At 30.6% G+C, this 21,890-nt stretch overlaps 1 protein-coding gene across 10 annotated transcripts in view; it reads right to left on the bottom strand.

The window, feature by feature from the left end:
* LOC143071889 (band 4.1-like protein 4A) overlaps nt 1–21,890 on the bottom strand; it is a 42,763-nt gene that overhangs the window by 12,790 nt on the left and 8,083 nt on the right. For 8 of the 10 annotated variants that reach the window (XM_076246550.1, XM_076246558.1, XM_076246551.1 and 5 more), the window contains exons 3-24: nt 21,832–21,874; nt 21,166–21,247; nt 20,692–20,789; nt 18,972–19,092; nt 18,658–18,745; nt 16,172–16,192; nt 15,279–15,367; nt 14,463–14,526; nt 12,800–12,891; nt 10,924–10,995; nt 10,074–10,186; nt 9,102–9,183; nt 8,529–8,609; nt 5,890–6,003; nt 4,847–4,909; nt 4,408–4,521; nt 4,103–4,135; nt 3,630–3,746; nt 3,208–3,276; nt 2,354–2,434; nt 1,182–1,304; nt 107–149 (exon numbers count right to left, since the gene is read on the bottom strand). In XM_076246550.1, the coding sequence (XP_076102665.1) occupies nt 107–149; nt 1,182–1,304; nt 2,354–2,434; nt 3,208–3,276; nt 3,630–3,746; nt 4,103–4,135; nt 4,408–4,521; nt 4,847–4,909; nt 5,890–6,003; nt 8,529–8,609; nt 9,102–9,183; nt 10,074–10,186; nt 10,924–10,995; nt 12,800–12,891; nt 14,463–14,526; nt 15,279–15,367; nt 16,172–16,192; nt 18,658–18,745; nt 18,972–19,092; nt 20,692–20,789; nt 21,166–21,247; nt 21,832–21,874 (1,803 nt within the window). The remainder of the gene's footprint in view (nt 1–106; nt 150–1,181; nt 1,305–2,353; nt 2,435–3,207; nt 3,277–3,629; nt 3,747–4,102; nt 4,136–4,407; nt 4,522–4,846; nt 4,910–5,889; nt 6,004–8,528; nt 8,610–9,101; nt 9,184–10,073; nt 10,187–10,923; nt 10,996–12,799; nt 12,892–14,462; nt 14,527–15,278; nt 15,368–16,171; nt 16,193–18,657; nt 18,746–18,971; nt 19,093–20,691; nt 20,790–21,165; nt 21,248–21,831; nt 21,875–21,890) is intronic. The other 2 variants (XM_076246553.1, XM_076246552.1) reach the window with 2 other exon arrangements.

Here is a 21,890-nt window from a genome sequence, read left to right as displayed (position 1 = left end):
CATATATTTTTCTTTTTTTTTTTTACGAGGCAACTTTTTACTAATTTTTGGTAAAATAAGAGATAATATCAATTGGAAGGAGCGAAGAAAATAATATCTTCCTTACCTTAGATCTATCTCTCTGGTCATACATTGGATTTCTCTGATTACTGAAAGTACAAAAGTAAACATTCTTTGAAATGCCCTAATAATTAGTCAATGTATACATCTTTACCAAAAGAAGTTCCACATACTGTAAGCTTATTATAATTGCAGACATTTTTTTTCCGTGTTGAGCCCTTTTTAGTCAATTTTGTTCTGATATGATTTTGCAACTTTGTAACTTTGTTGCTGTATTTATATAATAGAAGGTTAAAGTTTGACATACACATGATGATTTATATCTGTTGTAAAACTAGTTGGTTTACAGTATTCAGTGTTACATGTAAATTTTCATAACTGTATCTATGTATGGTAAGTTTGATTACTAATCAACAAAATTCTGAAAGTGAACCATCTCAGGTTTAGTTTATTTCATTAACTGTTTTAAGGACGTTAAAATATAGCCTGAAATAGAGCTCTTACAGTCATTCTTAATAATAGACTATTTTCATATTACTGACTTTTGACTCTGGTTTATATTATGTTTCGACAGGTTACCTACGACATCCTGGTACTCTGTCAATTAAGAGCAACGTAAAGAAGTAACATAAAACTTTTAATCTGTACAATTCTTGGGGAAAATATACTGCTTCATATATTCTTCACACGACAAATTCATCGGTAAATAGTAAAATTTCCATTCAAATTACACAGATTAAATGTTTGATATTACTTATTATGATTCCTCGTAATTGACCAAGTACCAGGATGATTTAGGTAACCTGTCAAAAATAATATAAACCGGAGTCAAAAGTTGGTAATATGAAAATAGTCTATTGAGAGGAACACAAATTAATGTTATCGAAATACCAATCAAAGAAAGTTCTTGTACTAAAAGCATGGTCATCAACTCATACAAAATATCAAAATATTGAAAGTATACTACTTTTGTACTCGTTGTGTATTTCTGTGGTTAATACATTTACAAATCATTTATGCATCTTGATCAGGTGGAACCTTCTAGCAATTCATAGTCTGATTATTTTTTTATATAAACCTTCTTGCCATACAAACATATGAAGTATAATACAATAACAAACCTGTAAGAGTTAGTATCACTGTAGTAATGTTTCTGTCCTGCCTCTAGTAACAAGGAGGAGTAAGGGGGAGGTAATTCAGCCTCACCAGAACTCTGAGGTAGATTTGCATTGTGGTCTGGTTCCCTGTAATAGAAATTTTGTATACATTATCTTTTTCCCAACAAAATGGAGTAAGGCAGAGGTAGATGAGATTCTGATTAAAGGTAAGAAAGAAAACTATTTTTTACCTGAAAATGTGTAATTCATAATATGAAAATTACTTGATTATGGACATTATTTTTTTCTATTAACATTATTAAACTTAAGTATTTACAAAGATCAAACCATCTAGAAGTTTGTTTTTCATATTATTATTTAAGGGTTAAGAAACACAATAAAATTGAGAATGGAAATGGGGAATGTGCCAAAGAGACAACAACCCGACCAGAGAGCAGACAACAGCAGAAGGTCACCAACAGGTCTTCAATGCAACGAGAAATTCTCGCACACGGAGGCGTCCCTCAGCTGGCCCCTAAACAAAAATATACTGGTTCAGTGATAATGAACACCATACTAAACTCCAAATTGTACACAAGAAACTAAAAGTTAAAATAATACAAGATTAACAAAGGCCAGAGGCTCCTGACTTGGGACAGGCGCAAAAATGCGGCAGGGTTAAACATGTTTGTGAGATCTCAACCCTCCCCCTGTACCTCTAGCCAATGCAGAAAAGTAAACGCATAACAATACGCACATTAAAATTCAGTTCAATAGAAGTCCGAGTCTGATGTCAGAAGATGTAACCAAAGAAAATAAACAAAATGATTTACAATACATGTTTAACTGCGACACTTTTTTGCCCTTGTCCAAGTCAGAAACCTCTGGACTTTGTTAGTCTTCTATGTTTTTTTTTCAATTTGGTTCATTGATATGTTTCAGATAATAGCTTGGCGTCCATATAGCTTAACTAGTAAACATTATTGTTTAGGGGACAGCTGAAGGCTGCCTCCAGGTGCGGGATTTTCTTGCTGTGTTGAAGACCCACTGTTTATTCTCTTTGGTTCGGTTGTATCTGACACATTTCCTGTTTCTATTCTTAATTCTTGATCCAATTCTAAATTACTTATACAGTATTTCTAATTTGTCTGTTGTTCTTAATTAGCAGATGCTTCACACTGGCAATATAATTTTACCCATAGCTTTTTCTTTTAGGAGATCTGTATCTTTGTCTGGTATTTGGAGAATATTTCACTTTAAAAGGCTCGGCTTTGGTCCTGAAATCAAATGAAACAACACGTAAGCACTTGTACAGTATCTGCCATGGTTTTGATGAATATCATATAATGATTGCCAATGAAACAACTATCCATCAAAGTAAGCTTCCTTAAAACAAAACTTTACATGAGTTACTTGCCAGAACAGCAGACAGGATAAGAGGAAAAGACTAGAAAACATAATAGTGTCCCTTCTACTATAGGTGTGACAAAGTAAACATTAATGTCTGTTTATATATAATGGATAGACTTTTACGTAATCTCTTTAATCCTCATGGGAACAATTTTGGTTTAAAAGCCAAAAATGTATCAAAATATTTGATAAAGGATCAAAACTCAGTTAACAAAATTAATTTATGACCAGGCAAACCAAAGTGTTTTGAACACAGACCTGTTCTGGAACAGTATGTTTTTATCAAGGGCTTATAACTCTTGATATCATTAGAACAGCCATAAATTTTGCAATCATTGCACCTGTCCAAAGTCAGGAATCTGATGTTCAGTTGTTGTCATATGTTGATGTGGTTCATACGTGTTTCAAGTTTCTTCTTTTTTATATAGATTAGATCCTTGGTTTTCATGTTTATATGGTTTAATACTAGTCTTTTTCGAGGCCCTTTATAGCTTGCTGTTCGATGTGAGCCAAAGCTCAGTGTTGAAGACTTTGACCTATAATTGATTACTTTTACAAATTATGGCTTCGATGGAGAGTTGTCTCATTAGCACTCATACCACATCTTCTTATATCTATATCTATAAATTTCGATACTTACTCTACTTGTGTAAATGGTATATCTCTTAGTTGCTCTACTGACATTCCCTCAGTGTCTACCAAGTTATACCTAGGAAAAGAAATATCTTTGTTTAGCAATACAAACAATAAACTACTTTATTTTATTTTTTTTTTACATTAAATGACAGTGTGTAAGTTCTGTGGTTTATAGATAAGAGGATCGATAAAAAAAAGCATTGCATCATGGGGAATCAGTTTAGTGAATGTCTCTTAAACAAAGAAGAGTCTGTTGAATGGCTTAGCACCATAGAACTTAAGTTGAATTTTCAATTTAGCCAATGAAGCACTAAACAAATTGTTAAACATCTTCTATTTGTAGTATTATATAATATATAGGCATTAACAGTCATTTGGTTGTTCCCGAGACATTTAGTTTACATTATATCAGAAAGTGATACTTACTTGAAATGTTCTCTCAGTTCTTCTGGAGGTCGTTTGGTTGTTCCTGGAGATTTAGTTCTCCTTCTCCTCCTTCTTTTGGCTTCTCCTGCAGGAGCTGAGTTAATAGAGGGTATGGACCTACAAAATGAATGTTCACTTTAAATAATAATTACATAACAACTTTATTTTTAAAAAATTGGTAAAATTAACAAGCAAAAGAAGCAGTTTCTTTTATACTTCACTAAAATCAAACTGAAATATTTAAATGATTTAAATGATGAAAATAAATGTTCAAATGATGAAAATAAATTTTCAAATGATTGAAAATAAGTGTTCAAATGATTGAAAATGTCATTATGTTTTTACAAATTACTTACATTTATCATCATGTAGTTAAAAAAAATGTCCTAAATTATCTCCCCCTAGTTTATATGCATTACCTTATAAATACATGTAGCTAGAAACACAATTTCAAAACAATAGTAAATACTTACCCATTCATATGCGTTTCCTTATTTGGATAATACCTAAGGATGTAAATATGTATATTTGTAAAACAAATCTGCAAGATCCTATGACAACCTAAGGACATATTTTGTAAACAGAAAAATCTATGAAAAAACTTGACAAAGAGAATTGCTTTACATTGTTTCAAATTAAATGATGTGATAAGGCATCATTTTGTAGAAATTATCATTATGTTTAATTCTCTGTTACTGTATAATGCTTTATATTTTCATATTATAACATTCTCTTTTTATTTAATTCCTAATTATTCAGTTTAAGTGAATGAAATTACCCTTCCATAGCGTCCTTCCATTGAGATTCAAACCAGTCTCCAGAACTTTTAGGTCGTCTATGCCTAGACCTAACAGGCGAGACATCAGATTCACTGCCACTATCCACTTCTCTTCTGAAAATATAGAATACAACTTGAAACCGGTGCATTAGTTATGCATGGATGACCATTAGATTTGGAAGGGCAGAATAAAATTTTACTCTGAAATATTCAAAAAATTAAGTTGCATGTATGTTTAAAGCTATAAAGGGATTTCTCATGATCACTATATATTTTTAGAAGACAATTTAGAAAATATATAATTTAAATTAACAAATATTTTCAAAATTCAAACTAACTTTAAACATATTTATTATGAGTTCTTTATTTTCACCTGTGTTACCTGTAAAATGAATGAGCCCATATGTAATTGCCTTTTACTTCAAGAACTATATATTACCTTATTCTTCTAGAAAATGAGACATCACTTTCATTATCTGATCCTTTATTTTTAGGAAAATATCTGAAATAAATTATATAATTACTTATACATTTACATCTGAACATTTATAAAAACAAGAATGTGTTCTAAGTACACGGATGCCCCATCCACACTATCATTTTCTATGTTCAGTGGACCGTGAAAATGGGGTAAAATCTCTAATTTAGCATTAAAATTAGAAAGATCATATCATAAGGAACATGTGTAATAAGTTTCAAGTTGATTGGACTTCAACTTCATCAAAAACTACCTTGACCAAAAACTTTAACCTAGCTTGGCCAAAAACTTTAACCTGAAGAGGGACAAACGGACGGACGGACAGACAAATGAACGAACGAACAGACGGAAGCACAAACCGGAACATAATGCCCATATATGGGGAATAAAAACAGACAAACAATAGCAGAAAATAAGTTTGGTTTATGAAGCACAATTTTAGAAATGTACAAGGAATGTAAGAAATTTTAGTTCTTTATCCTTAATGATATATTGCTTCAGAAAAACCTCACTGAAATTCAACTGTATCAAAAAGTTATAAAGCTACAACAGTTTATGAATGTGAAAAGAACTAGTTTTGTATCTGATATTTGAAAAAAAATTATTACATACACAAATATGTTGTAAAATGCAGAAAACTGAGGATTCATTTTTATTCTTTGGATACCAATTTTTGTGGGTTTCGTTAAACATATGAACCATGAATTTAAATGTTCAATGATGTTCAAGTTTTCTATAGGCTTTATATGCAGAGATTGGCAAACCATGAAATCAAATGAAAAATATGAAATACAAATTTTCATGAATCAATGAAAATTGATAACCAAGAAAATAATTGAACCTACAGTATATATCTATGGATATTAAAATCTACTGTTCTAAATACATAAGTATGTAATAAGGTGGTCTTACTTCAATAGATAAATGTCCAGAGTGGAACCTTAGTGGAACCATAGTTACCACTTAGTTTAATTGGTAAGTTTCTACATTACAAACAGACTTACTTTCTCCTATGGCCACTTTCTGTATCACTACCTTGACCTTGTGACTTTTTAGGAAATTTATTGGCATCACTATACATAGAAACAGGGGAATCCCGACCAGAGGTGTATAATCCACTGAAAAACATATACCATATATAGAAACAGAGGCATATAATCTACTATGAAAATTCTGTCTATTTAAAAAAATATTGTATTTTACATTTAAATGGAAGCTATGAAATATGATTGGTGGAGAATTATTATATATCTGAAGTTCATTCATTAAGACTGTAATAGCAAATTTGGAAAAAATTGTACAAATGCACAAAAACTTAAAAAATGAAAATTGAAGTTGAGTCTTCCATGACCTGTTATAGTGCATAACTAACACATGAGACGAAAAAAGTAAATTTTGAGAGGATACATTTCAAAATGAACCAGGTGCTCCGCAGGGCGCAGCTTTATACGACCGCAGAGGTCGAACCCTGAACAGTTGGGGCAAGTATGGACAAAACATTCAAGCATGATACAGCTCTGAATTTGGATTGTGATCAAATTTTTGACATTACATGGTTTTTTTTTACACAAAACAAATGCCAAGATTTTACAAATCAATTAAAGATTTCTTCTTCAAACTTTTTAAATCTAAAATTAAATAGTTGACACAGCATAGGTTTCTGACACAGAATGAATGTGGTCTAATGAACTTAAAAGGTTTTTTTTGCCTTTGAGCAAATCACTATGCTGTTGAATATTAATCCTCTCAAAAAAATGTTTGAAGAAATTTTCTTTTTATTTATGAAATCTGAAATGAGAAAAATTTAACCCCCCCCCCTTTTTTTCACATCCCCGTTTCCCTTTTTCAAAACTGATATCAATTCAAATTTCTAATGGAGTTTGCAACAATAACTACTCATTTAAATACATCATAAAATATTAAGATGTAAAAAAACTGCTTGTTATCACTGAATGGTAAAGATTATTTAAATTTATCAGTTGGTAGTAAAAAGTGTATATACATTGTATATTGTATATAACAAAGATTTAAGTTGATTCTGGACAAAGAAAGATAACTCCAATTAAAAAAAATTCTTGCTATTGCACAAATAGGATATTTCTTGCTTACTATTCTGGACAAAGAAAGATAACTCTAATTAAAAAAAAATTTGCTATTTCACAATACTGTGCAATTGAAAAGACTTGCTATTGCACAATACTTAATATAATAATTTTAGATCCTGATTTGGACCAACTTGAAAACTGGGCCCATAATCAAAAATCTAAGTACATGTTTAGATTCAGCATATCAAAGAGGCCCAAGAATTCAATTTTTGTTAAAATCAAACTTAGTTTAATTTTGGACCCTTTGGACTTTAATGTAGAATTTGAAATTTGAAAACAGGACCAAAAATGAAGAATCTACATACACAGTTAGATTTGGCATATCAAAGAACCCCAAGGATTCAATTTTTGATGAAATCAAACAAAGTTTAATTTTGGACCCTTTGGACCTTAATGTAGACCAATTTGAAAACTGGACCAAAAAAACTTCAATAATCAAGAATCTAAGTACATTTTTAGATTCAACATATTAAAGAACCCAACCGATTCAATTCAATTTTGATGAAATCAAACAAAGTTTAATTTTGGACCCTTTGGGCCCCTTTTTCCTAAACTGTTGGGACCAAAACTCCCAAAATCAATACCAACCTTCCTTTTATGGTCATAAGCCTTGTGTTTAAATTTCATAGATTTGTATTTACTTATACTAACATTATAGTGCGAAAACCAAGAAAAATGCTTATTTGGGTCCCTTTTTGGCCCCTAATTCCTAATCTGTTGGGTCCTAAACTCCCAAAATAAATACCAACCTTCCTTTTGTGGTCATAAACATTGTGTTTAAATTTCATAGATTTCCATTTACTTAACCTAAGGTTATTGTGCAAAAACCAAGAAAAATGCTTATTTGGGCCCTTTATTGGCCCCTTATTCCTAAACTATTGAAACCAAAACTCCCAAAATCAATCCCAATCTTTCTTTTGTGGTCATAAACCTTGTGTCAAAATTTCATAGATTTCTATTAACTTAAACTAAAGTTATGGTGCGAAAACCAAGAAAATGCTTATTTGGGCCCTTTTTGGCCCCTTATTCTTAAAATGTTGGGACCAAAACTCCCAAAATCAATACCAACCTTCCTTTTATGGTCATAAACCTTGTGTTAAAATTTCATAGATTTCTATTCACTTTTACTAAAGTTAGAGTGCGAAAACTAAAAGTATTCGGACGCCGGACGACGACGACGACGACGACGACGACGACGACGACGACGACGACGACGACGCAGACGCCAACGTGATAGCAATATACGACGAAAATTTTTTCAAAATTTGCGGTCGTATAAAAACCAATTTCTACTGATAATTTATATGAAATACAAATAAAGAATTTCTTATCTTACTGTTTTTATTGGTAGAATTTATTTTTTACATGAATATTAAATATAGAGAGTAGATAACCTACCAACTCAATACAAAATGAAATTTAAGAATCAGGAAATAACAGCTGAATAAATATACATATCACCTTCGGGAAAAGTAAAAGAAGCTCTGAAACTTAGAAACTGAGGGAGCTCTTTGAATTCTGTGTATATGATAACTTACACATCTGTGTTCACTTCCCATGGTGCAGACCTTGTACTCTTTGGAGAACCATGTAATTCTGGTAAAGATCTATGTCTAGGCCTAAAACAACAAAATAAATATTTGAAATAAAATGGAAACCAATGAATAAATCAAATTTTCAAACACAAATTTGTACACAAACCTCAAATAAATAGACACTTATATTCATAACAGACTAAAATATTTATTTTCAATATTTGTTTTCAAAAATAAAATCAGATAATCCCCACATAGTTTTTAGGGTTCTAAATAAAATTATTTTACAGGAAATACATGAACAATGTTATTTTGCTGCACCTAATTAACATAGTAAGTGTGAGCTAAGTTAAAAAGAATTGTATCAATGAGGGAATGAAAAGTCAAAATGCTTAAAAGGGCTCTGTGAATAGGAAAATTAAAAAAATTGAACTTGTACATCTGTAAAAAGAAAATAACAGCAATTTTTTCAGAGTTTTGCCACTAAAATAAATACTTAAAACTATGATTTTATTAAAATCTGTATGTCTTTTATCTATTTTAATAGGTTCTCTGGCTATGACTAAAAGTACCCACCCTTTGACATATTCTGGAGCTGCTACCATGGAAACAGATCTGTCATTTTGCATATATGGTAATCCATCTGAAGAAAGCTGAGCTAAAAATAGGTTAATTTGTTTAGGAAAAATCAATTTTTATTCTACTGTTCTAAGGTTTTTATTCTACATCAGAAATCTAAGGTTTTTATTCTACATAAGAAATCTAGTCAAAGGAAACTCTTTTCTGTTCCTAAAACATGTCGATTGTTATTAATATTAATAAAACAATAGGACAATAGTTGATTAAAATACTGTAAACCAAAAAAAATTTGTGAGTGATTTTTTATAGTGACTTCCAAGAGTAGAAAAAATATCACAAATATAAATCGTCGTGAATATGTTAGACTTGTTTTTTTTCTTACTGATCTAGATCAAGTCAATTTGAGAATCACAAAATTAAACAGCTGCTAATGGGCTAGAAAATGTAAAATGCGAAATTAAAGTATCTGCAGAAATAAGTTGGTTCAAATGAAATTACTCCATTTATACATCGATCAATAAATATCACTCACTATTAAACTATTCGTCCTGACAGTGTGTTGATTCCTCATTTCTTATTCAATTTTTGTTATATTTTTTGACATCATAAAAATGCATGAAATAATTGCCAATGAACAGTATAAAACTCCCAATATAACATGTAAACAGTTTAATCATGCTTTGCTCCTTAATTTTCAGGAGTATTCAATTACAAATCATTTATCAATGTTCTTAGATGAAATTTTGTTATATATTTCTTGCAAGAAGATTTAATGCTTTTCAGTACAATTCTGATGGTTCAGTTTAAACAATATTTATTTTTCAAAAGTGAGCAAATTACAGTAAATACAATAGAAATACAGGTTTACAGAAACAACAAAGAACTTATATAAATCCTTCTCCATTAAAAAGTATCAGAAACCCAGATTAATTATTCTGATGGTTTGTGAAAATTTATTAATAGACTTACAACTTAGTCTTGAATCTGAAGTTGTCCTTCTAGGGTAGCGTTTACTATGTGCTCTTGGTACATCAGGCTGGGATCTTCCTGACTCTGACTGTGTGTCTCTTGATTGGCGCCCACTGAATAATGCAAAAAAAAAAAAATTTTATAATCATATATACAACTTTAATCATCAGAAATTTTTGTCCATGTTTCAAAAATTCCAATAGGGAACATTCCTTGTTTCAAAAATTCCAATAGGGAAATTTTTTTGTTAAAAACTATATTTACTCCAGAGAACTAATATATTAGTTACAATATTTTGAGAAATAAACTTCATACTTTGATTGAACAATACTGTAAATTCAGAAATTATTACATGCATTTCTTATTGCGATTTTTTTCATTTTAAACTAAAAAGCGATTTTAGATTTTGCAATAATGAGAAAAATCCTTTTGAATCCATATAAATAATTTCAGATTGCGAGTCTTTATAATTACGGTTATAACCCATTCACATTTTTTGCTATAATTTCTGAATTTACAGTATGTACGTCTGAATCATGAACATTGAAAATCACTTTATAATTTTTGAAAGTAATAGAAACTTCTAGCTTGTTCATTATAATGTTTCAGTATGACATGCAATTTTTTTATGATTTTAAATTATTGTAAATATATGTACTAAAAAATATTAAAATAAACATTTGCAAACAGGCTGTGACTAAGTAAATGAGATTTCAAGAAAAAATAGCAGTATAGATTTCATCTTTTAAAAATTAAAATAGTATCATCAGTAGAAAAGCATCTACAACAACTGATAAAATCATGCAACCCAAGCACTATCTGTGTTATTGGGAAGCTTTAAATGTCTTACCTTTTACTCCTTCTAGAGCTTGACCTGAAGTGTTTTCCTGATATAGATAATGCATCTGCCACTTGGTTTAGTCTAGCATGAGAATAGCACATGAAAATGAAGTGATAAATAATGTTAACATGAGATGATGGTCAATGAAAATAATATAAAAATAGAAGAATTATGGCTCTATCAAATCTACAAGCTTGAGTTTTCATTCATTTTATTCTTGACATTACATGAAATAAATGTTTCTAAACAGATAATATCTGAAAACGTGCAAATTCAAAACAGATAGCCTTATGGAATAAAATATAACTGTGTATCCTCATACATTGGTTATTACTATTGTATTTTTCATAGCTAACATTATAACTACATCACAGAAATCCAGCTTACTATACCATGTGATGTGTTGCAACAAGTACTGGATTCCTGCTTTATAATGGACTAGTTTCATATTACCAACTTTTGACTGTGGTTATAATTTATTTTTAACAGGTTGCTTAATCTGTGGTGGGACATCCTGATATTTGGGTAGATAAGAGCAACAAAAAGATGTAAAATCAACCATTTCATATTGGCAATTTTTATTTAATTTTTATTTCTGGTGTGGAAAAAGGGGGGGGGGGTTACTGTTTACCAATTATTTTGTAGTGTATAGAAGACATAAAAATGTTAATTACTCCCCAAAAATGTACCAATTGAAAGCTTTATTTTACTTCTTTACATTGCTCTAACTTGACAGAGAACCAGGATATCCTATGAAAAAGTAGGTAACCTGTCCAAAAAATATCAACTCTGTAGTCAAAAGTCAGTAATATGAAAGAAGTCTGTTATATGCTAGCAAAGGCATGTTTGTCATCAGCAATATCCATGTATTAGGATACCGAGTGAATATGTTAAATGGAATGTTTTGTGTAAATTGATGAGATTTTATTGACTTGGACACCAGATTTGTTATATATGCTTAAGAGAATAATTTTATGCAACACTTCTTATTTATTGGTATTTCACTTTTTTTTTTACAATTATGAAGACATTGTCCGCTAGCAGATACCATCCAAAAATATAATGCCTACAACTTTCCCCAACTCTTAAATAAAAATTCAATCCTTACAATGTTTCTCATTTTTTTTCTTTCTTAATATGAATAAATGTATTCAATTTGCAGTTTTGATGGATAATGAATGAATAAAACAATTTCAATGTACCATTTATTTTGTATATGAACATACATAATGTATATCCAATAGAAACAGTAATTCATTTTACTATTATATTTTATGATTGTATATGCAATGCATAACACAATGACACATTGAAATTTTACTTGCAACTACTCTATAGATATACATATTCTACTGAAAATCACACAAAGCATATAAATAGTAAAAAGTGAGAAACACACCAGATATAAAGAAATCTGATAGACAATTAAATAGTGTTACTAGGCAATATTTTCACAGGAATATAAAACATGTTAAGTGCAATAAATACATATTTTCAGAAAACTATTATGTTTTAAATTTCAATGGTCATCTTTTGCATGATGATCTTTTTTTTTCTTTTTTTTTTTAGTTTTCACTTTTCAAACATAAAATTATGGCTGTCAATCAACCAACAATAAAACACATAAAAAATCTCCACCATGACTACATGCTTGTCTTTACGATTAAAACAGTCACTTTTACTTTATTCTTGTTGTCCTCCATGTACAAAATATTTCCAATACAATTATATGAAACTTGAGAAAAAATCTTTCTATTTCATACAGAAAGTTTAATATCGATTGTTATCGACATTAAAGTGAAACTTCTTGCAGAATATGTTTGTAAAGCTTCAGTACAGTTATGTGGTTGTGTTTGTGCACCTGTGTATAGATGTTAATGTTTACCTGAAGAATGCATGATGTTCCACACAACATTTCCACAAATGTTTACATGCTGCCTTGGTTCCCAACTCAAAGGCATAAGTATGCTCTTCACTCTGAAAACAGAAAAGGTCTAAGTATTCTTTTCACTTTGAAAACAGAAAAAGCTATAAGTATGCTCTTAATTATGAAAACAGAAAAAGGTATAAGTATGCTCTTCAATCTCAAAACAGAAAGAGGTATAAATATGCTCTCCACTTTGAAAACAAACAAGGCATAAGTATGCTCTTCACTCTGAAAACAAACAAGGCATAATTATGCTCTTTACTCTGAAAACAAACAAGGCACAAGTATGCTCTTCCCTCTGAAAACAGACAAGGAATAAGTATGCTCTTCACTCTGAAGACAGAAAAGGTCTAATTTTTCTTTTCACTTTGAAAACAGGAAAGGTATAAGTATTCTTTTCACTTTGAAAACAGAAACGGTATAATTATGTTCTTCACACTAAAAACAGAAAAAGTATATTCCCTGAGAAGGTTTGCAAATAATTTTAAAGTTTTCTTTTGAAAGAGTGATCTTTCTCGTGGCAGTGAGAAATGCTTCTTGCACTATAACTATGACAAAAACATTACAAATATGTTTATATTCATGATTGAATAAGTCAGTGATATGTTTTTCAATTGAAACAGAATAGTGTGGAACTGGAGGAATATATTGCCTGATCTTGATTGCAAATTGGTTCCTATTTTTATTTTGACTTTGATACTGAACACATTTATTTATCTTCATAACGTTTTGAAGACTAAAACATTAAAATGACCGTTATAAAAAGTTGATGATTTGGTGTAAAAATTGGGTGAGTGCTGACAGATGACAAATTAATTCATACAAAGAAAATGTTTGGAAGGGTATATAAGTGATCTGGTGACTCAAGGCAGGTTTTACTGTAAGTGGACTGAATAATATTCTTTAACTTTTGATGCAGGAAATTCAATTTTTTATTATTTATTTAATGCTCCAATGAAAACGTGAACTGTGAGTGAACTAGTAAAAGGATTCCAACACAGTAATTCTATAAGTACATTAATAATCTCCCCTTTGGTGGACATGGCTAAAACTTTTTTTTAAGCTAGTTCTCAGGTAGTGTTCTACAACTGTGAAAAATTTATCAATTTCCATGTAGCTGTTTAGGAGGAGGTTCACTTAAAAGAGTATGTAAATTTGATTTTCTCCTTTTTTAACATGTAAGACCATATGAAGTGTTTCATAACTGTATAAAGCTTGATTAATATCTATTCATTCTGTTAGCAAGCAGTGCAAATGGACACACAAACAAGTAGATGGACAGACAGATTGCATTATATTTATGACCGATTCTTATTGACCTGCCTTCCCAACCCCCCAAAAAAATGGTTTGCAGGGGGAGGAGGGGGACTTTGTGTTCTTACATCAATTTTATACTTGATTTAATTCTCATGTCATTTTGTTGTTATGGGGATTTATTAAAAAGTCAAGTCTTTATTTATGCTCAGTGCTAATACTGATTTTAATGTGCCAACATTCAATGTGCTCACATTTTGTTTATGTTTTTGATATTCCCATATTGTTATCATCAAAATGTTCTTTTCAGGTACTTTGTGTGATTAAATGAAACATATATCATCTGGTCCAGTTAATAAATACTTACGTTCTTATCTTTGACTTTTATTATAAATATTTTATGTTTAAAGGTGACTTTGGTTATCCTTGGCCTGAAAACGTAAATTACATCAGAAATAACATATGCATAGTAACTTCTTGTATAAGTATAACTAGGTAAAATGTTTGTGTTAAATTAGAATCTGGTCAATTGATTTGACATTGAGTTCAAAGCAATTAATACACATTTGATGTTAATAATGGTCAAACAAATGGAGTTACTTGTGTGTGGGATTGATAATTTAATCATAGCATGACTGGCCTGAACTTTAACAAGATGAAACTAATGTTATTTTCTATATCCTTAAAAAAAAAAAGATATTATTGAAGATCATGTTTTCTTGTTTTTCTCTTCTTTTTTCATTATCCCAACAATTCTGCTTTACTTTTTGTGAAATCGTTCCAAAGAATATAAATTGCAAAAACATTTATTTTGGATCATTAACTTAAAAAGTGGAGGTATAGGTTATATAGACAGCCATCTTCTCCCAAAAATTTGACATATTTTCATTTTCAAAATGATCTATTAATAAAAAATGAAATTATTCTATGAATAAGAAAGAAGAAGTTTGGTACATGTCAACAATAAAAATTGATTTGTGCATATACTATTGTGAATCCCAGATTACTGGTAAAAATGGGAATTCTAATTAATATGAGTGCAACCATTCTGTGAGTGAAAATTCTATTAGAAATTATGAAGGCGAGTTTTTATCATTGCGAACATGATAATGTCACATATTTCCAATTTAAATAAAAACATTATCATTTCTGAAATTAACTGCAAATAAAATGGCATACTTACCAAAAGTAGTTCCCCACTTTAGTTTTATTTTTATACACCACAATACCCGTAGGAGTTAGCCCTAAAAAATACTCTTGATTGCCTTCACCCTGAAAATATATAAATCAGTGTTAAATCATATAAGTACTTAATATATGCCAACAATAAAATGAACATGTCACATGCTTATTATCTAAAATAAACCATGTAAAGTAAGAGAAATACATCAAACCATGTAAAGTAAGGGAAATACATCAAACCATTCTATTCAAGTCCATAAAGTAATTCACAGAAACCCAGAAAATCCTCAAGATTTTCTAAAAGTAGCAAAACTGTTTCTAATTAAGGAATGTAGGTCAGAACATGAAAATTAAGGATGAATCATGATTTTAAAGGCTGTATGCTTTTTGCTACTTTTTTAACAATTCAATATTTTTTCCCACATCACATCATATACTACATTAATCTTTGATCTTCTATACAAACTTTATACATTCTGTTGTAATTTTCCTCCTGAATATCTAAGTATGCCATAAAAGCAATTATATGATGGTTTTAACTGCTAAAATTTAAGCATCAGTAATCTTGAATACTTTACAAATTTAAGAAAATAGCTTAAGCTTCTGCTTTTTTATTTGTTATTTTTCATGAGCATTATATATTAATCAGCATATTTGTAACTGTTGCATATTACCTGTATGCATATAAATCAATTTTTCCTTTCATTAATAAATAGTAGAAAAGAAAATGCTAGAAATAACACAAAACAATGAAAAAGATGACATATACAATACAATATATATTAGACATCAACAAGACAGAGAGAAATAACATGGAGTCCTTGTATATGTGGCACATATAATTGTTTATTAATATACAAATTTATGTTGATGAATCAAAAGTGCATAGTTTACCTGTAAAGTGTATGGGAGATTCTGTTGAAGAAGATTATAATGGAATGATCCCCAACATTGTGTTTTTATAGAACATTATAAACATTTGTGGTTCTAGGAACTTATAATTATGGTATCCTGTTGTTTTAATCCCATACTTAACAAAATTGAAACTTTTTTTTATTTGATGTCGACGTCTTTTATAAAATTTATCGACATAACAAATGACACAAGTGACTTATGAAAGAAATAATAATTGTCAACTCATTTTCCCCTAATGTGTAAACAAACGTTTAAACTCTCCAAATTTGTTTGCACCTGTCCCAAGTCAGGAACCTGATGTGGTTCATAAGGATTTATGGTTTCTCATTTTTAGCTCACTTGGACAACTGGTTGTTGGGTTGATGCCCCTAAATTGGTAATTTTAAGGAAATTTTGTTGTTTTTGGATATTATATTGAATATTATTATAGATAGAGATAAATGGTAAACAGCAATAATGTTTAGCAAAGTAAGTTCTACAAATATGGCAACATGACCAAAATAGTCAGTTGACCCCTTAAGGAGTTATTGCCCTTTATAGTCATTTTTTACCAATTTTTCGTAAATTTTTGTACTCTTTTACAAAAATCTTCTCTCAAACTACTGGGCCAAATTTAACCAAACTTAGCAACAATCATTACTAGGGTAATTATTTAGAAGAATGTGTGCGGTGACCCAGCCAACCAACCAAGATGGCCACCATGGCTAAAAATAGAACATAGGGGGAAATGTAGATTTTGGCTTATAACTCTGAAACCATAGCATTTAGAGCAAATCTGTCACGGATTAAATTGTTTATCAAGTCAATATCTATCTGTCGTGAAATTTTCAGATGAATTGAACAACTGGTAGTGGGGTTGCTGCCCCCTATTGGTAATTTTTAAAGAATTTTGCCGTTTTTGGTTATTATCTTGAATACTATTATAGATAGAGATAAACTGTAAAAAGCCATAATGTTCAGCAAAGTAAGATCTACAAATAAGTCAACATGACCAAATTAGTCAGTTGAACCCTTAAGGAGTTATTGCCTTTTATAGTCCATTTTTAACAATTTTCATTAATTTGGTCAATTTTTACAAAATATTTTCCTCTGTAACTAAAGGGCCAAGTTTATTATAGATAGAGAAAATTGTAAGTAGCAAGAATGTTCAGTAAAGTAAGATCTACAAACACATCACCATCACAAACACAATTTTGTCATGAATCAATCTGTGGCCTTTGTTTAATATTCACATAGACCAAGGTGAGCGACTCAGGCTCTTAAGAGCCTCTAGTTTTATATAGATTAGACCATTGGTTTTCCTGTTTGAATGCTTTTACACTAATCATGTTGGGGCTCTTTATAGCTTGCTGTTTGGTGTGAGCCAAAGCTCCGTGTCTGACCAATTATGGTTTACTTTTACAAATTGTGACTTGAACCACATCTTCTTATATCTATATAAAAGTACTCATCATACAATTTAGGTCTAGCAATTTCATTGTGTAGACAAACATCACATATATTATTGTCGGGTAACTAAATATAATCTTTATCACTTGTCCACCTATTTAACTTAAGTTTACATTTACACACGATTAATCTATAGCAATCTGTTCACACACAAATAAGGTGTGTATCTTTTATACAAAATTCTGTATGTTGTCCTCTATTTTTGAATTTGACCACTGGCATAACTTATGTCTTTTTAATTTATTCAACATTATCAATTTAATAATAAGCTTTCATAAATGTGATAAACAAATTAAGACTGATAGTGTTTAATGAAAGAAATGTCAGTGTTGTGAACGTTAAATATCGCGGCAGAACCTGTTTGTAAACATTACATCCTCCCGACAAACTTGACAGTTGCCGATTTAACGTTACGAAATCCCCAAACATGTAGCGTTCGAAAAAGATCTTTGTTTTCTAGCTTGTCATGAATCTTACATTTCTTTAGTTACTTGTGTTTACATGCTTTATATTGTTAAATCGGTGTCGAGACTTACAAAATCGTGCTTGCTTTCTTTATAAATCAATATTTATGTACGTACTGACAGTGATTTACATGATAAACCTTGACCAGTAACGAACTATATTCTTACACGCAAGGATAAGGCGTGCTAAGACCTATAAAACCCGGATGTTTCTTGTAGCAAAACGAATTTAAACTGATCTTCAAAGAATACAGGAGGTAATTAATACATACACAAAATTACATACAACCGTTTTAAAAAATTGTACTTTATTTCCTTGTATTAATTATTATTAATAATAATAATTTCTGATACCCTAAATAGTTGTTTAGTTATTATCTAATTTAGAAGACCTGAGACTATTGAATATCTAGAAACCAAAGATGTTGTTTTAAAAGTAAAGATTGACATCAATCTTTACAGTCAGGTTCAAAGATTAGCCATAACCCAAAAAATCTGGACCCACTCAAATTGTCTCCCTTGATTTAGCTACCACCACAAATAAAACCTTACCAATACTGGATGAAGGTCAACACCATACATATCATACCATTTCACTTTGTCTAAAAATTTAAACTCAGCTGATGTCGGAACTAGGCCCCTGAAGTATAAATAAATGTCTTATATTATGGTTAATTCTTTTTATTAAATACTAAAAGAGGAAAATAACATTAATCCAACAAGCAGCTATTTATTTTCAAGATGTGATGTATAGATAAAGTATATGGATACAAGTTTTGTCCTTTTTGGTTCCCAAAAAATCATTATATATTCCTTTACTGTCTAACATAAGGGAAAATTATATCATACAAATATAAAACTCTTACACTAGTCTCCGATGACAAGCTGATATTCTTTCTTCAAGCTCTTCTGTCTGATTTGGCACAAATCTGAACTCAGATATATATCCTGTTGAATACCTCTGAGGATCATAGTCACCAAGCTCAGCTAAAAATAGAAATGAGTTTGTAATTATGATAACAAGAGTGCACACGCTGAAATGTCTCGCCTTCTATACTAATCATTGATATTATGTTGATAGTCCTAAGTATAAAGCTAAGCTTTAATACAACTGTCACATAAACTTAACATTAACCAAGATAACTAAACAAAGACCAATGAACCTTGAAAATGAGGTCAAGGTCAGATGAACTATGCCAGGCAGACATGTACAGCTAACAATGCTTCTATACAACATATATAGTTGACCTATTACTTATAGTTTAAGAAAAATAGACCTAAACACAAAAACTTAACACTGTGCAATGAACCGTGAAAATGAGGTCACGGTCAAATAAAACCTGCGCGACTGACATAAAGATCATAAAATATTTCCATACACCAAATATAGATGACCTATGGCATATAGTATTAGATAAAAAGACCAAAACTCAAAAACTTAACTTTGACCACTGAACCATGAAAATGAGGTCAAGGTCACATGACATCTGCCCGCTAGATAGGTACACCTTACAATCATTCCATACAACAAATATAGTAGACCTATTGCATATAGTATGAGAAAAACAGACCAAAACACAAAAATTTAACTATAACCACTGAACCCTGAAAATGAGGTCAAGGTCAGATGACACCTGCCAGTTGGACATGTACACCTTACAGTCCTTCCATATACCGAATATACTAGCCCTATTGCTTGTAGTATCTGAGATATGGACTTGACCACCAAAACTTAACCCTGTTCACTGATCCATGAAATGAGGTCGAGGTCAAGTGAAAACTGTCTGACAGACATGAGGACCTTTCAAGGTATGCACATATCAAATATAGTTATCCCATTACTTATAATAAGAGAGTATTCAACATTACAAAAAATCTGAACTTTTTTTTCAAGTGGTCACTGAACCATGAAAATGAGGTCAAGGACATTGGACATGTGACTGACGGAAATTTCGTAACATGAGGCATCTATATACAAAGTATGAAGCATCCAGGTCTTCCACCTTGTAAAATATAAAGCTTTTAAGCAGTTAGCTAACACCGCCGCCGCCGCCGCCGGATCACTATCCCTATGTCGAGCTTTCTGCAACAAAAGTTGCAGGCTCGACAAAAACTCTGAATTATATCCTGTGTAATACCACTGAAAATCATGGTCATTTAATGCAGCTTAAAATAGGAATTAGTATTGTATCAATATAATGAACTATGAGGCTCTAAGTAATTAGTACAAGTTAACTAGTTACTTAGGTCTTGAAGTCAGCATAACAAGCATCAAAACAAAATATTAAATTTGAAACAATCAAATTCCTACAAAATATAAGCTCTTCATTGATACATGTGCAGCAGCTATTCAAAGAGTCTCTGACATTTTAAGAGCACATTTTTGGTGGGTTTTTTTCCCCTGACCTCTGTTTAAAACTAAGATGATGTGGTGTGATTGCCAATGACATTACTATCTATCCACCAGAGACCATTAAACACAACAGTTACTTTCCTGTTAATATTATGTATTATTTATTAGGTTATTTATCAGTCATTAGACCAAGTCATATGTATTCTTATTATACTATAACAATCCTCTCTTACATTGAACTGCATAGGCAAACAATTCTGTGGCTTCATCAAAAGTCAGTGGTAATCTCCCCTGAAGGATATCTCTTTTTACTTGCAGGAAAAACTGGTATCTAAAAAATAGTATATATTAAACTATAATGCCATCATACAGTCGAGCTCTTTTTGGAAATTACTGTTCAAATAAGCAAGTAATTTTTTAGTAAATAAAATCCAAAATTTATCGAATATTTTGTCTTCATTTTTAACAAATTTAAACTATTGTAAATATAAATAGAAGTTATATAAGTATATGGGTGCATATTTGGTGCAGAATCTGCATACCCTAACTGTCCACATGGGTTTGCCCCATAGGTTTTAGATTGGTTCTTGTTGCAAATCTAGAAACTGAAAAACTTTTAACAACTTCTGATTTTTTTTTGGTTAGAGCTCACTCAGCCTCATTTTCTTTCTGATTTTTGATAACGGAGTAAAGTCTAATTGTAATACCTTGTTATTTCTTCTCTGACTTTACATGGGTCTGCTGGGTAAAACTTGACACCAAAATATAATGTGTATGGAGTATTGCACACTGTCAAAATAAACAAACAAATACTAAGCCTGGGCAATATACATAAAACATCTTATTATAATAAATGTGGCAGTATTGCCCAGAGGTACAGCAAAATGTTTATTCCTAAAAAACACTGCATGCAATGAAATAAAACAGTAAAGTGTATAAACCAGGCATATAGAGAGTTTGCTGTATATTTCATACATCAAGTTTTAAATTGATTACACCTGCATGACACCTGCACAACTTATTAAACAATAAATATTGTGTATTGAACTATTCTGCAGCATTTAATTTATCATGACATCTCAGTGTTCTATGAAAGGTCTATGGACTATTGGAATTTATGATGTGATGGATATATCTATGTGCATAATGACCAATATAAGTTTTTATTATTTTAAAAGACATCTCAGGTTGTTAAATTTCAATGGGTATTTTGATGAAAACAGTTTATTTTCATTTAATAATTGGTTAAAATTATCCACATAGCAATAAAAACCAATACTGATTATGTCCCCTTGAAATTTCACTTGTTTTTTACTAAAGTACTGTCAAAAATTAAATACTAAAATAGGGTTTGATAACAAATACATACTTACATTTTAACTGTGATGATAATGATTTAAATGGATCTAACCAATGCTGTAAAATATCAAAT

The sequence above is a fragment of the Mytilus galloprovincialis genome, chromosome 4, assembly GCF_965363235.1.
Source record: "Mytilus galloprovincialis chromosome 4, xbMytGall1.hap1.1, whole genome shotgun sequence".
Taxonomy (NCBI): Eukaryota; Metazoa; Mollusca; class Bivalvia; order Mytilida; family Mytilidae; genus Mytilus; species Mytilus galloprovincialis.
The sequence above is the reverse complement of the archived record's forward strand: the minus strand, read 5'-3'. Positions and strand labels throughout refer to the sequence as shown.